This window comes from Hypanus sabinus, chromosome 4 (assembly GCF_030144855.1).
Source record: "Hypanus sabinus isolate sHypSab1 chromosome 4, sHypSab1.hap1, whole genome shotgun sequence".
In the NCBI taxonomy this organism is placed as follows: Eukaryota; Metazoa; Chordata; class Chondrichthyes; order Myliobatiformes; family Dasyatidae; genus Hypanus; species Hypanus sabinus.
The window spans coordinates 150,173,631-150,185,965 of NC_082709.1; the positions used below are offsets into that span (position 1 = coordinate 150,173,631).

At 42.5% G+C, this 12,335-nt stretch overlaps 2 protein-coding genes across 3 annotated transcripts in view; one reads left to right on the top strand and one right to left on the bottom strand.

Moving 5' to 3' along the window:
• The window catches only part of gdap2 (ganglioside induced differentiation associated protein 2), a 55,666-nt gene extending 51,726 nt beyond the window's left edge, over positions 1-3,940 (bottom strand). Inside the window, exon 1 of the mRNA XM_059968375.1 lies at positions 3,188-3,940. Coding sequence (XP_059824358.1) covers positions 3,188-3,366 — 179 coding nt within the window. The 5' untranslated portion in view covers positions 3,367-3,940. The remainder of the gene's footprint in view (positions 1-3,187) is intronic.
• Positions 3,941-4,902: 962 nt separating this feature from the next.
• The window catches only part of wdr3 (WD repeat domain 3), a 56,622-nt gene continuing 49,189 nt past the window's right edge, over positions 4,903-12,335 (top strand). Inside the window, exons 1-5 of one of the 2 annotated variants that reach the window (XM_059968373.1) lie at positions 4,903-5,027; positions 5,577-5,784; positions 6,895-7,104; positions 7,295-7,413; positions 8,106-8,184. In XM_059968373.1, the coding sequence (XP_059824356.1) occupies positions 5,614-5,784; positions 6,895-7,104; positions 7,295-7,413; positions 8,106-8,184 (579 nt within the window). In that variant the 5' untranslated portion in view covers positions 4,903-5,027; positions 5,577-5,613. The remainder of the gene's footprint in view (positions 5,028-5,576; positions 5,785-6,894; positions 7,105-7,294; positions 7,414-8,105; positions 8,185-12,335) is intronic. The other variant, XM_059968374.1, reaches the window with a different exon arrangement.

Sequence of the window (12,335 nt, forward strand, 5' to 3'; positions counted from 1 at the left end):
ACACTGATCTCTCATATTAATAAAATAGCAGCACTCCCTTTTCCTTTTGTGTCTTTCTTAAATGTCAAATACCCTAATTTAGCTCCCAGCTTTGATCACCAAATGGCCACATTTCTCCAATATAATTGAATCATATCTGTTTAGTTTGTGCCAATAGTTCCTCTTCGTTCTTGAAAATGCTTCAAGCATTCAGATAAAATACTTGTAATTTTATCATTAACATTTTCCTGTACTTTGACCCTTTTACTGAATGATTTTTTTTGCAATTTATTTTTCGTTCTGGTTTACTAATTAACTTCATTTTCCCTTTGAAACTCCTCCTGCCAAACCACCTTAAACCCTTCTCAGTAACACTGGCAGACCCAGAAAGGGCATTGCTTACGGTGTCGCTGAGGTGATTCTTTTTTTGAGGTGATTTGTACTGGTTCTTCCTATCACAGAATTCATTCCAGTGTCTTAGAAATATATCTCTCCAGCCACACATTCACGTGCTCCATCATCTTATTTTTGTTCCAATTAGGACATGGTAATCCAGCAATTACCATGTTTGAGATCCTGCTTTTCGACTTCCTTTCCAGCAACCTAACTCTGCCCGCAGAACCTCATACATTTTCCTGTCACTGATACTATTTCAAAAACTACGGGTGTTTTACCCTCCTGTTCACAATGGTCTGTATCCACACACGAGCAAGGATTCACACAGTTATAGAAATGCTCATTTATCCCCTTTAATATTGATTATCACAATTGATTTTTTTTCATTCTCTTTCTTCCTCTCCAGTGTAATTGAGCCTTTACAGTGCTATATGATGGCAGAACAATAGCACTCTAACTTCCCAGTGGCCAAACATTTTAACTCCTATTCCCATTCCGACATGTTGGTCCATGGCCTCCTTTTGTTCTAAGATGAAGCACCCATAGGGTGGAGAAGCAGCACATTATATTTCGTCTGGGTAGCCTCCAACCTGATGGCATGAACATCGATTTCTCCTTCCAGTAAAACATTTTCCCCTCCCCTCTTCTTCTATTCCCCATTTCAGCCTTTACCTCTCCTTGCTTGCCTATCACTTCCCCCTAGGCCTCTTCCTCCTTCCTTTTATCCCATGGTCCACTCTCCTCTCCTATCAGATTCCTTCTTCTCCAGCCCTTGACTTTTCCCACCCAACTGGCTTCACCTATCACCTTCTGGATAGCCTCCTTCTCCTCCCCCACTTTTCCCCTTCCTTTTCTGTCCTGAAGAAGGGTCTCAGCCCAAAACATAGACTGGTTATTCATTTTCATAGACGCTGCCTGACCTGGTGGTTTGGTGTGAGAAGAACTATCTAAGTGAATGTGGAGAAAACTAGAGAAATCATTGTGGACTTCAGGAAGATAAAGATGAGCCACCCCCTCTTCGAATATATGGCTCCTCCTGAGACAGAGTATTAAGTGCACCAAGTTCCTCAGAGTTCACATCACGAATGACCTCATCTGGTCCCTAATATCACCTCCCTGAATAAGGTGGCACAGCAGTGTCTCCACTACTTTAGGAGATTGAGGAAAGTGAGGCTCCCCCCACCCCACCATCTTAACTACTTTTTATAGGAGCACCACTGAGAGCATCCCGACAAGCTGCATCTCCATCTGGTATGGGAGCAGCCGAACATCAGACTGGAAGTCTCTACAAAGAACTGTGAGAACAGCTGAGAGGATCTCCCTACCATCCATCAGGAACATTGATCAGGAGTGCTGTGTACACAGGAACCATAGTATTATTAAGAATCCCACCCATCCATGCAGCATCCTCTTTGACATTCTACCATCAGGGAGGAGACTGATGCATAAAAACAAAAACGGTCAGGACGGGAAACAGTTTCTTCCTTCAGGATTCTGACCTCCCTACCGCATTGTATTCAAAGTGTCACTGGTTAACCTGTTCTGTCCCTTACAATGTTTAATTTATGCACTTTATTTATTTGATGTTCATCTATAGACTTTACTTTGCTAAGTTATTGTGTGTTACGTGTACTACAATTCTTTATACCCTTGTTCAGAAAAACACTGTCTCATTTGATGTACAGATGGATATAATTAAATGACAATAAACTTAGCTCGACCTGCTGAGTTCCTCCAGCAATTTGTGTGTGTTACTCCACTTGAGCTGTTACCACACAGCTTCTGTGACTCATGCTCAATCCTGATTTCAAACATTGTACAGAGTTTACCCAGCATCTGCATGGGATTCCCCTAGCTGTTCCAGTTTTCTCCTGCTCCCAAGGTGTAGCTTAATTCATCAATGTAAACTTCGCCCAGCATATAGTAAAACTGATGGGGGGGGGGGGGGGTGCGGGAAGAGATAGGATTTATGTAGAATAGCGATTGCTCACCCAGCAATTCAGCACTCTAAATGAATTGTTTCTGTGTATGTAATTATGTCTGGCTCCTAGCTGTGGCTGCACCTCTTTCAGAAAACACCATCCTGAACAATGTCCAAAAGGGAAAATCTGCTAGAAAATTAGATCCATTTATAAGATCCTACTCCACTTTGTCTCTTTGACAGTCAGTAATGCTCACTCTACCTGCTCTCGCTTGTACTTAAGGTTTGCCTCCCTAAATGTGTTGTTCAAGAATGAAAAACAGAAAATGCTGGAAATGAAAACTCAGCAACTCAACCTTGTTTTTTTCCTGTGAATACTGTCTGATCTGCTAAAACTCTTCTAGTATTTTCTCTTTACATTTTTGATTTTTGTCATCTGCAGTTGTTTTCAATTTTCATGTATTATCCAAGTTATCAGCTGCACCGTGACCCCAGCATGATACCAACTTCAATCTCCATAGATAACGTTGGAGAAAGACAATGGTTAATCACAAACAAGAGAAAATCTGCAGATGTTGGAAATCCAAGCAACATACACAAAATGCTGGAGGAACTCAGCAGGCCAGACAGCATCTATGGAAAAATGTACAGTCCACATTTCGAGCCGAAGCACAAGGCTACCCAGTTATCTCAGTAAACTGAGCAAAGACTTGCAGAGGTGCTTTAAAATTCATGATTCAAAGGTTAGTAAAAACTGCAAGTATGATCAATTTTGATTACAAATCTTGCAAGGGTTATTATAAACATATATTTACTATGCTTTTACAGGAATCAGTTAAACGTCTTGTGAGCCAATTTGAATAAAGAGGGCAACAAATCCCTAATACTTACCAAAGAATTACTTTGTTATTGATATCTTTCCTGTAAGGGAAAGGAGAAGGGATGGAACAGTCTTCTCGTACTTCACTACTGAGTCCATCCGATTCACTGTCAAGTTTATCTAAACTGTTGGCCCAGCGAGAGAGATTCTGAATGTCAACAATGGGAGAACGGGCTCCTAAGGGATCCATGTTTCTTTCACCAAGAAACCGATCAACTCTTCAATCGGCCACTATCCCAAGTTCGGTCTTCACCCCGAACCGTGTCTTTAGTTCTCCGACCCTATTGATAGGACGATCACTCTCGCTGTTGAGTGCTGGAAGGCGCCACAGATTTGGGGATGTGTGCGTGTTAGGGGAGGGAGTACAAGTGTGTTTTGTGTGTTGGAGCAGGGTGCATGAATGTACAAGACTGCGTGTTTGTGGGTATGGAGCGTGCGTATATGAATGCCCAGGCGATGGGTGGGGAGGGGGTGGTGCTGCAAGGGCTAGTGAGCTGAGAAGGGGAAGGGGCAGCCAGGGATGGAGGTAAGGGTGTGGAGCCACTGGTCGATCTCCTCTCGCCGCCCGCTGCGGACCTCGGAGGATGGCCTGCCTTCTCCACCACCGGGGCCCACGGCCTCTCACCGGCCTTCCCCGCAGAGTGTCAGTGCGGCTGCTGCGACCGGAGTCGCTGCGTAGTCACCGGCTCGCCGAACACCCCGAGCTCCACAGCCCATCGCGCAGGGCGATGGTGACCCCGAGTAACCCTCATCGTCACTTCCCGTCGGGAGCAAGCCCGACCAGTCGAGCCGGCGCGCATCGATGTCCCACTGCTTCTGTGCAACAGAGGACTGAACTGTGAAATCGGTTTTAATTACAGGGTCTCTGTAATATCAGATATCAAATCTAGCCTATAGCGAAAATGATAATTTTGATTATCGGTGTTGTGATTTCCCTGTTCTGGAGAAGTAAAGCATCTGGTCGATACATTGGAAGTTTGTATCGTATGGCTGAATGACTGAACATAGAATTCCATTATCTCTGCATTTTTACAAAAGTCAAATGCCCCAACTAGCAATTATGAAAACAAGATATAAAATCCTCGTCTGAGTATCTTGTTTTATTGTCGGAGACCCCGCCCCCGAGACCTTATAAGTTTCTGTGAACTGTACGTAATCACTAATCCTTTTGAAATCTCAAAAGAATAAATTCTATTGCGCCTCAGGTGTATTTATGTATGGGACTGAAACTTACATTGGCACTTTTATAAGTCCAAGAGATTTCATTTCAACATTGACCTCGAGAAAATTGCTGATGGACGAGGAAACTAGAATCAGAGTCACCATTCTCAGAATACAAAAAAAGGGAAATAATTTAGGACCGAGACATTTCTCCATTTAGAGGGTAATGAATCCTTGGGATTCCTCACACCAGAAAGCTATGGCAGTTCACTCATTAAATTCATTCGACAGTGATCAATAGATAAAGAAAGTTCTGGAAGCACTTGACATTTCAGATTCCAATCAATATAGACACATGTTCCTTAAGCAAATGTTAACTGTTTTATCTCGCTTGTGTTTTCTATATTATTCAGTATTACAGTGGGTATATATGATGTTAATGCAATAGAATGGAAAGTGCTCGGCTTGGTTTCAAAGGCAAACCCCGGGTAATTCAGCAGGAGATGACTAAACGCAGACTGTTTATTCCCCGTTTGGATGCTGCCCGACCTGCTGCATTTTGTGTGCGTGAGTTGCAGCGTCTGCGGTTTCGGAGCCGCCAGTCCCTCCTTCGATTATCGTGTGATCGAGTCTGTGAGTAGCCGTTCGGCGGAGCCTCCGGATGGTCTGGAGTGAAGCAGCAACGTGAGAGTGAGAATGTGGGGAAAGGGCCGAGGGGTCGGGGGCCAACGGAGGAGGGCAGGGGAGGGGAGGGGAGAGATGTTGAGCAGAGTGTGTTGGAGTGAAGATGGGACTTGAGGAATGGAAGACCCGGTGAAAGGGAGTAAGCGGGGGACCATGGAGGAAGACAGGTCAGGGGAGTGCGGCAAACAAGAGTAAAAGGCAGAAAGTTGAGGAAGGGGTTGGGAAGGAGCTGAAGATACTGAAGGGGGTGAGGAGTTGAAGCATATTGAGGTAAGAAGAGCAAGGGGAATGGAGTGAATAATCTGTGTGATGGAGTACATTCACTGATGAGAAGTAATCGATGAAGGTTCGACTGATGAGGTTTAGAGCAAATGCTTGGTGTTTATTGATAGGTAGAAACGAGTGAAGTATTGGTAGAGATGCTGAGAAGCTACAATAACCCAGTTTTATTTTTCGGCTATGTAGTTCACAAAATTATCCTTTTTTCATTAGAAAACACAAGTAATGTAAAATATTAGTTTAAGTAATTCACCGCTTGTTCTTTGTTTTCACCAGATTTTTTTTAATCTTCTACCAAGCTTAGCCCTTGGTCATGGGGCTGACAAAGCAATATCTACGCTACGCTGCCAGTGCAGTTTTTGGAGTAATTGCAAGTCAGAAGGCAAATATTGTTTTTGTACAACTACGTGGAGAGAAAGGTCGATATGTGGCAGTTGCGGCCTGTGAGCACGTGTTTATTTGGGATATCCGAAAAGGAGAAAAGGTTAGCAACACTCTAGGCATTGGTTATTTAATTTGCTTCGTTCTTGCTTGTAAATCAAAGTTCAAAGTAAAAATTATTGTCAGAGGACATGCATGTTACCATATACAACCCTGAGATTCTTTTACTGCGGGCATATTTAGCAAATCACTAGAACAGTAACTGTGAACAGGATCAATGGACAGCAAACTGGGCAAATATAAATAAATAGCAATATATAACAAAGTAGAGTCCTAAAAGTGAGACCGTTGGTTATGGGAACACCAGAAGAAGAATGAGTGTAGTTATCCCCTTTTGTTCAAGAGCCTGATGATTGAGGGGCAGTAACTGTTCTTAAAGTTGGTGATGTGAGTCCTGAGGCACCTATGTGATCTGCCTGATGGTAGCATTGAGAAAAGAGCATGGCCTGGGTGGTTAGGATCTTTGATGATGGATGCTGCTTTTCTATGGCAATATTTCATGTAGATGTGCTCAATGGTTGGGAGGGTTTTACCTCTGATGTACTAGGCCGAATCCACACCTTTTTTTGTTAGGATTTTCTGCTCAAAGCCATTGGTGTTCCCATACCAGGCTGCAGTGAAGCCAGTCAGCACACTTTCCACCACACGTCTGTAGAAGTTTGCCAAGGCTTTTGATGACATGCCGAATCTCTGGAGACACCTGAGGAATTTGACCATTAAGTGAGGAAATTCTGAGATTGCTTAAAAAAAAGACAAGCAGGAGGGAATATATCCACCCAAACCCTAACCTATTTAAACCTGCTATGTCTTTAATTAAGAGCACAACTCATTCTGTGCCCTATTTCCGTTATCCATGTCAAATACTCTTGTCTCCAATTTTGGAAATCTGTTAATATTAGTCTTGGATATTCAATGGCTGAGCAACTATGATTATATGGCGTGGACAATTTTAAAGACTTGCAACCTGTAGCGAAGAAATTTTCTCCATTTCAGAATCTTAATGAAAACATCATTCATTTCTAGTACCTAGTACTAGTTCAGATAAAGTAAATGTCACTTAAGTATTTGAACATATTCTGTTAATGTAAAATTCCCCCAGAGAAGAGTTGAAGTGCTATGTTTTTAATATCTTTGCGGTCTGTTGTAATTACAGGTGTGGATTCTTAAGGGCATTAAGCATGATGTAACTTATCTGTGTGCTGCTCCTGATGGCCAACACCTGGCAGTTGGGTATGAAGATGGCTCTATACGCATATTCAATATCATAACTGGAGAGAGCAATGTCACCTTTAATGGGCACAAAGCAGCAGTGACGACTCTCAGCTATGACAGCCTTGGAGCACGACTGGTTTCAGGATCAAAGGTACGTTAGACCATTTGCACCAAATGAAGGAGCATGCATCTCCTGGTATTCATGCAAACATCTTGCAGGGTCATTGAATTTTAAATCTTCGCCTTCCCTGGAATGTTTTGTCAGCTGCACGTATTAGCAAAATTCAAATCAATGAATATGACCTGACTGAATACAAGTCTCTTCTTTTAATATTCTACAGGACACAGAAATCATTGTATGGGATGTTATCAATGAGAGTGGATTATACAGGCTGAAAGGACATAAAGATGCTATTACTCATGCCAAGTTTCTGAAGGGCAGGAATTTTCTGGTTTCAAGGTAAGAAAACATCAGAAGAGTTGAAAAGAGTAAAATGGAACATAGGATACACGATTAAGTTATTAATGAAGCCATTCTTGTGTTTTCAAAAGATCTGCAGCTGGTAACAAGAAAATGTAGAGAGAAAGGTGTGGAATTTTGGAACTTTGAGATCTTAACTAAAGATGTGATAATTCCCTTAATTTAAACATTTCACAAGATCTTTAGCTATGGTAACAATATTGTTAAAATGGAAACTAGAAAATGTACAATGGCTGATTGTAGTTATAATAGAGGTGCATAATTAATGTAGGAATTAACAACTGCCTGTAGGTTAGGATTCCTCTACTTTAGCCTCTACCTTCCAGCTAGTTCAATGATACAATAGCCAGCGGAGGGGTTGACAAATCATAAAACACAAGAACAGAAGAACTGAAAGCAAGAATAGCCAATTTCCACGCAACTATGGTCAGCCGTTCAACAACATCAGTGGGCTGAGGTGGAGAAAATTCCAATGGTGGTGTGTTAATATCAGTTATGGTGGAGCAGTACAGCTTAGGTTTGGATCAGAATGGTAACTATTGATGCGGATGTTCAAAGGAACATTTATTTAATTATTCTACCAGGCTTTTGCTCCGCGAGTTTTCTAATTATAAGTATTTGATGCACACATATATCCTGATTTTTCATGAATATTTTTACTTGTCTTTTAGCTCCAAGGACACATTAGTTAAATGGTGGGATTTGGATACACAGCATTGCTTCAAGACGTTGGTTGGCCATCGGAGTGAGGTTAGTCACGTTCTGGCTAGCATCTCATCAGATAAACAGTTAAATGCCTCTATTTGTGTTCAGGATGGGTTCTCAGCAATGAAAGGGTCAATGCTAAATGTGGGCATATTTACAGTGATGTTACTGCAGTGTTAATTCACCAATAGTCTGGATCCAGCTCTACCCCTGCTCGCTATTGTGCCTGGAAACTAGCTGAAGGATCATTCCTCCAGCAATACTTCTGCCTAGAGATATCTTTATGGTAATAAGCTCATAATAAGTTTTATGGTGGTCACTGGCTTTTTATGTTGTTACAGCAGAAATCTTTGGCTGGGGAGTGTTGTATGGCCAAGCAAAGAGAAGGATGTCAGCACAGCTCCCATCATATCTTAAACCATAAGATATAGGAGCAGAATTAGGCCATTTGGCTCTGCCATTCAATCATGGCTGATCCTATTTTCCCCTCCTCAGCCCCTCTCCCTGTCCTCCTCACAGTAACTTTTGATGCTGTGTCCATTCAAGAGCCTATCAAACTCTGATTTAAATACTCCAAACAATCTGGCTTCCACGGTTGCCTGTGGTAATAAATTGCACAAATTCACCACCCTCTGGCTAAAGAAATTTCTCTGTGTTGCTGCTTTAAATTGATGCCCCTCTATCCTGAGGCTGTGCCCTCTTGTCCTAGACTCCCCTGCCATGGGAAACATCCTTTCCACATCTACTCTGTCTAGGCCTTTCAACATTCGAGAGGTTTCAATGAGATCCCACCCTCATCCTTCTAAACTCCAGTGAGTACGGACCCAGAGCTATCAAACGTTTCATTCCCAAAATCATCCTAGTGAACCTCTTCTGAACCCTCTCCAATGTCAGCACATCTTTTCTTAGATGAGGAGCCCAAAACTGTTCACAATACTCAAGGTGAGGCCTCGCCAGTGTCTTATAAATCCTCAGCATCACATCCCTACTCTTGTATTCTCCACCTCTTGAAATGAATGCTAACGTTGCATTTGTCTTCCTCATCACTGAGTCTACCTGCAGTTTAACCCTTAGGATGTTCTGCACAAGAGCTCCCGAATCCCTTTGCATCTTAGATTTTTTGGATTTTCTCCTCATTTATCTCCACTACCAAAGTGCATGACGATGCATTTTCCTAATTACATTTCATTTGCCACTCTCTTGCCCATTCTCCTAATCCAAGTCCTTCTGCATCCTCCTGTTTCCTCAACACTACCTGTCCCTCCACCAATCTTCGTATCATCTGCAAATTTGGTAACAAAGCCATCTATTCCATCATCTAAATCAGCGGTGTACAGCATAAAAAGAAGCGGTCCCAACTCCAACTCCTGCAGAACACCACTAGCCACTGGCAGCCAACCACAAAAGGATCCTTTTATTTCCACTTGGTGCCTCCTGTCAATCAGCCAATGCAAAAACCATGTTAGTACCTTTCCTGTAATACCATAGGCTCTTAACTTGGTAAGCAGCCTCATGTGTGGCACCTTGTCAAAGGCCTTCTGAAAGTCCAAACATACAACATCCTCTGCATCCCCTTTATCTATTCTACTTGTAATCTCCTCAAAGAATTCCAGCAGGTTCATCAGGCAGGATTTTCCCTGAAGGAAACCATGCTGACTTTGTACTATCTTGTCCTGTGTCTCCAAGTGCTCCAGCAGCTCATCCTTAACAATTGTGTCTAACAATCTTCCCAACCACGGAGGTCAAGCTAACTGGTCTATAATTTTCTTTCTGTTGCCTTCTTCCTTTCTTAAAGAGTGATATTTGCAATTTTCCAGTCATCTGGCATCATGCCAGAATCCAATGATTTTTTTTGAAAGGTCATTACTAATGCCTCCACAATCTCTATTACCTCTTTCAGAACCCTAAGGTGCAGTTCATCTGTTTCAAGTGACTAATGTACCCTTAGATCTTTCAGCTTTTTGTGCACCTTCTCCCTTGTGATAGTAACTACACTCACTTCTCTTCCCCCACACCCTTCAACATCTGGCACACTGCTAGTGTCTTCTACAGTGAAGACTGATGAAAAATACTCATTTAGTTCATCTGCCATCTCCTGGGCTCATTATTATTTCTCTGGTCCCATTTTCTATTGGTCGTATATCCACTCCCATCTCTCTTTTATTTTTTACATACTTGAAAAAGCTTCTTACTATCCAGTTTGATACTGTTTGCTAGCTTGCTTTCATGTTTCATCTTTTCCCTCCTAGTAACTCTTAGTTGTTCTCTGTAGGTTTTTAAAAGCCTCTGTCAGTCATAGTTGTACTATTTTGCCTTTTGAGTATTCCTTTGTTTTTGGAATACATCTATCTTGCACCTTCCTCATTTTTCCCAGAAACTCTCACCATTACTGCTCTGCTGTGATTGAGTTGAGCTCAATCATTTTGCGATCACTGCCTCCTAAGGGTTCTTTTACTTGAAGCTTCCTAATCATCTGTTCATTACATAACACCCAATTCAGTATGCCGGACCCCTAGTAGGCTCAATGACAAACTGCTCTAAAAAGCTATCTCATAAGCATTCAACAAACTCACTCTCTTGAGATCCATTTCCAACCTGATTTTCCCAATTGTTAAAATCTCCCATGTTGAAATCTCCCATGACTATCATAACCTTGTCCTTTTGACACACCTTTTCTATTTCCTGTTGTAATCTGTGGTCCATTGTTGGGAGGTCTGTATATCACTGCCATCAGGGTCCTTTTACCCTTGTAGTTTCTTTACTCAACCCACAAGGATTCAACATCATCTGATCCTATGTCACATCTTTCTACTGATTTGATGACATTCTTTACCAGCAGAGTCACACCACCCCCTCTGCCTACCTTTGTACCCCTCCGATACAACATGTAAACTGGGACATTCAACTCCCAGCTACAACCATCCTTCAGCTACAATTCAGTGATGGCCACAACATACCTGACAATCTGTAACAGTGCCACAAGACGATCCACCTTATTTTTTATACTCGGTGTACTGTGATATAACACTTTGAGCACTGTATCTGCTACCCTTTTTGATAGTGCATTCCTAATGCACTGACACTCACCCTGCTGGTTGCAATTAAGTCCTATCACCTGCCAACCCTTCCTGACAGTCTGACTGCATGCTATTTTAGCTTTTTTACCATCCTTTCTATCCCGAGTCCCTTCACTCTGGTTCCCATTCCCCTGCCAAATTAGACAATAGACAGTAGGTGCAGGAGTAGGCCATTCAGCCCTTCGAGCCAGCACTGCCATTCAATGTGATCATGGCTGATCATCCACAATCAGTACCCTGTTCCAGCCTTCTCCCCATATCCCTTGACTCCGCTATCTTTAACAGCTCTATCTAACTCTTGAAAGCTGTTTCCTGCCTCTAGTGTGTCCGATCCCTTAATAATCTTATATGTTTCAATCAGATCCCCTCTCATCCTTCTAAATTCCAGTGTATACAAGCCCAGTCGCTCCAATCTTTCAACATATGACAGTCCCGCCATCCCGGGAATCAACCTCGTGAACCTACGCTGCACTCCCTTAATAGCAAGAATGTCCTTCCTCAAATTTGAAGACCAAAACTGAACTCAATACTCCAGGTGTGGTCTCACCAGGGCCCTGTACAACTGCAGAAGGACCTCTTTGCTCCTATACTCAACTCCCCTTGTTATGAAGGCCAACATGCCATTAGCTTTCTTCACTGCCTGCTGTACCTGCATGCTTACTTTCAGTGACTGTTTAAACCCTCCCCAACAGCTCTAACAAACCTGCCCGCAAGAATGTTGCCTGCCTGCGAGAATATTGGTTCCCCTCAGGTCAGGTGCAACCTGTCACCTTTGAACAGGTCATACCTCCCCCAGAAGAGATCCCAATGATCCAAGAACCTGAAGCCCTGACCCCTGCACCAGCTTCTCAGCATTAATTTACCAAATCATCCTGTTTCTACCCTCACTGGCACGTGACAGAGGCAGCAATCTAAAAACTACCCTGGACATCCTGCTTCTTGGCTTTCTACTTACCTCTCTAAATTCTCTTTGCTTTTCCTTCCTATGTCATTAGTACCAAAATATACAACAGAGAGTTTCATTATTGCTTCAGCATCGAGTTCCTGACACAGCATTTTTTTCAGCCCAAATTTTTCATTTAAGTGTAGTGATTTACTTACTTATCAAGATCAGTATAA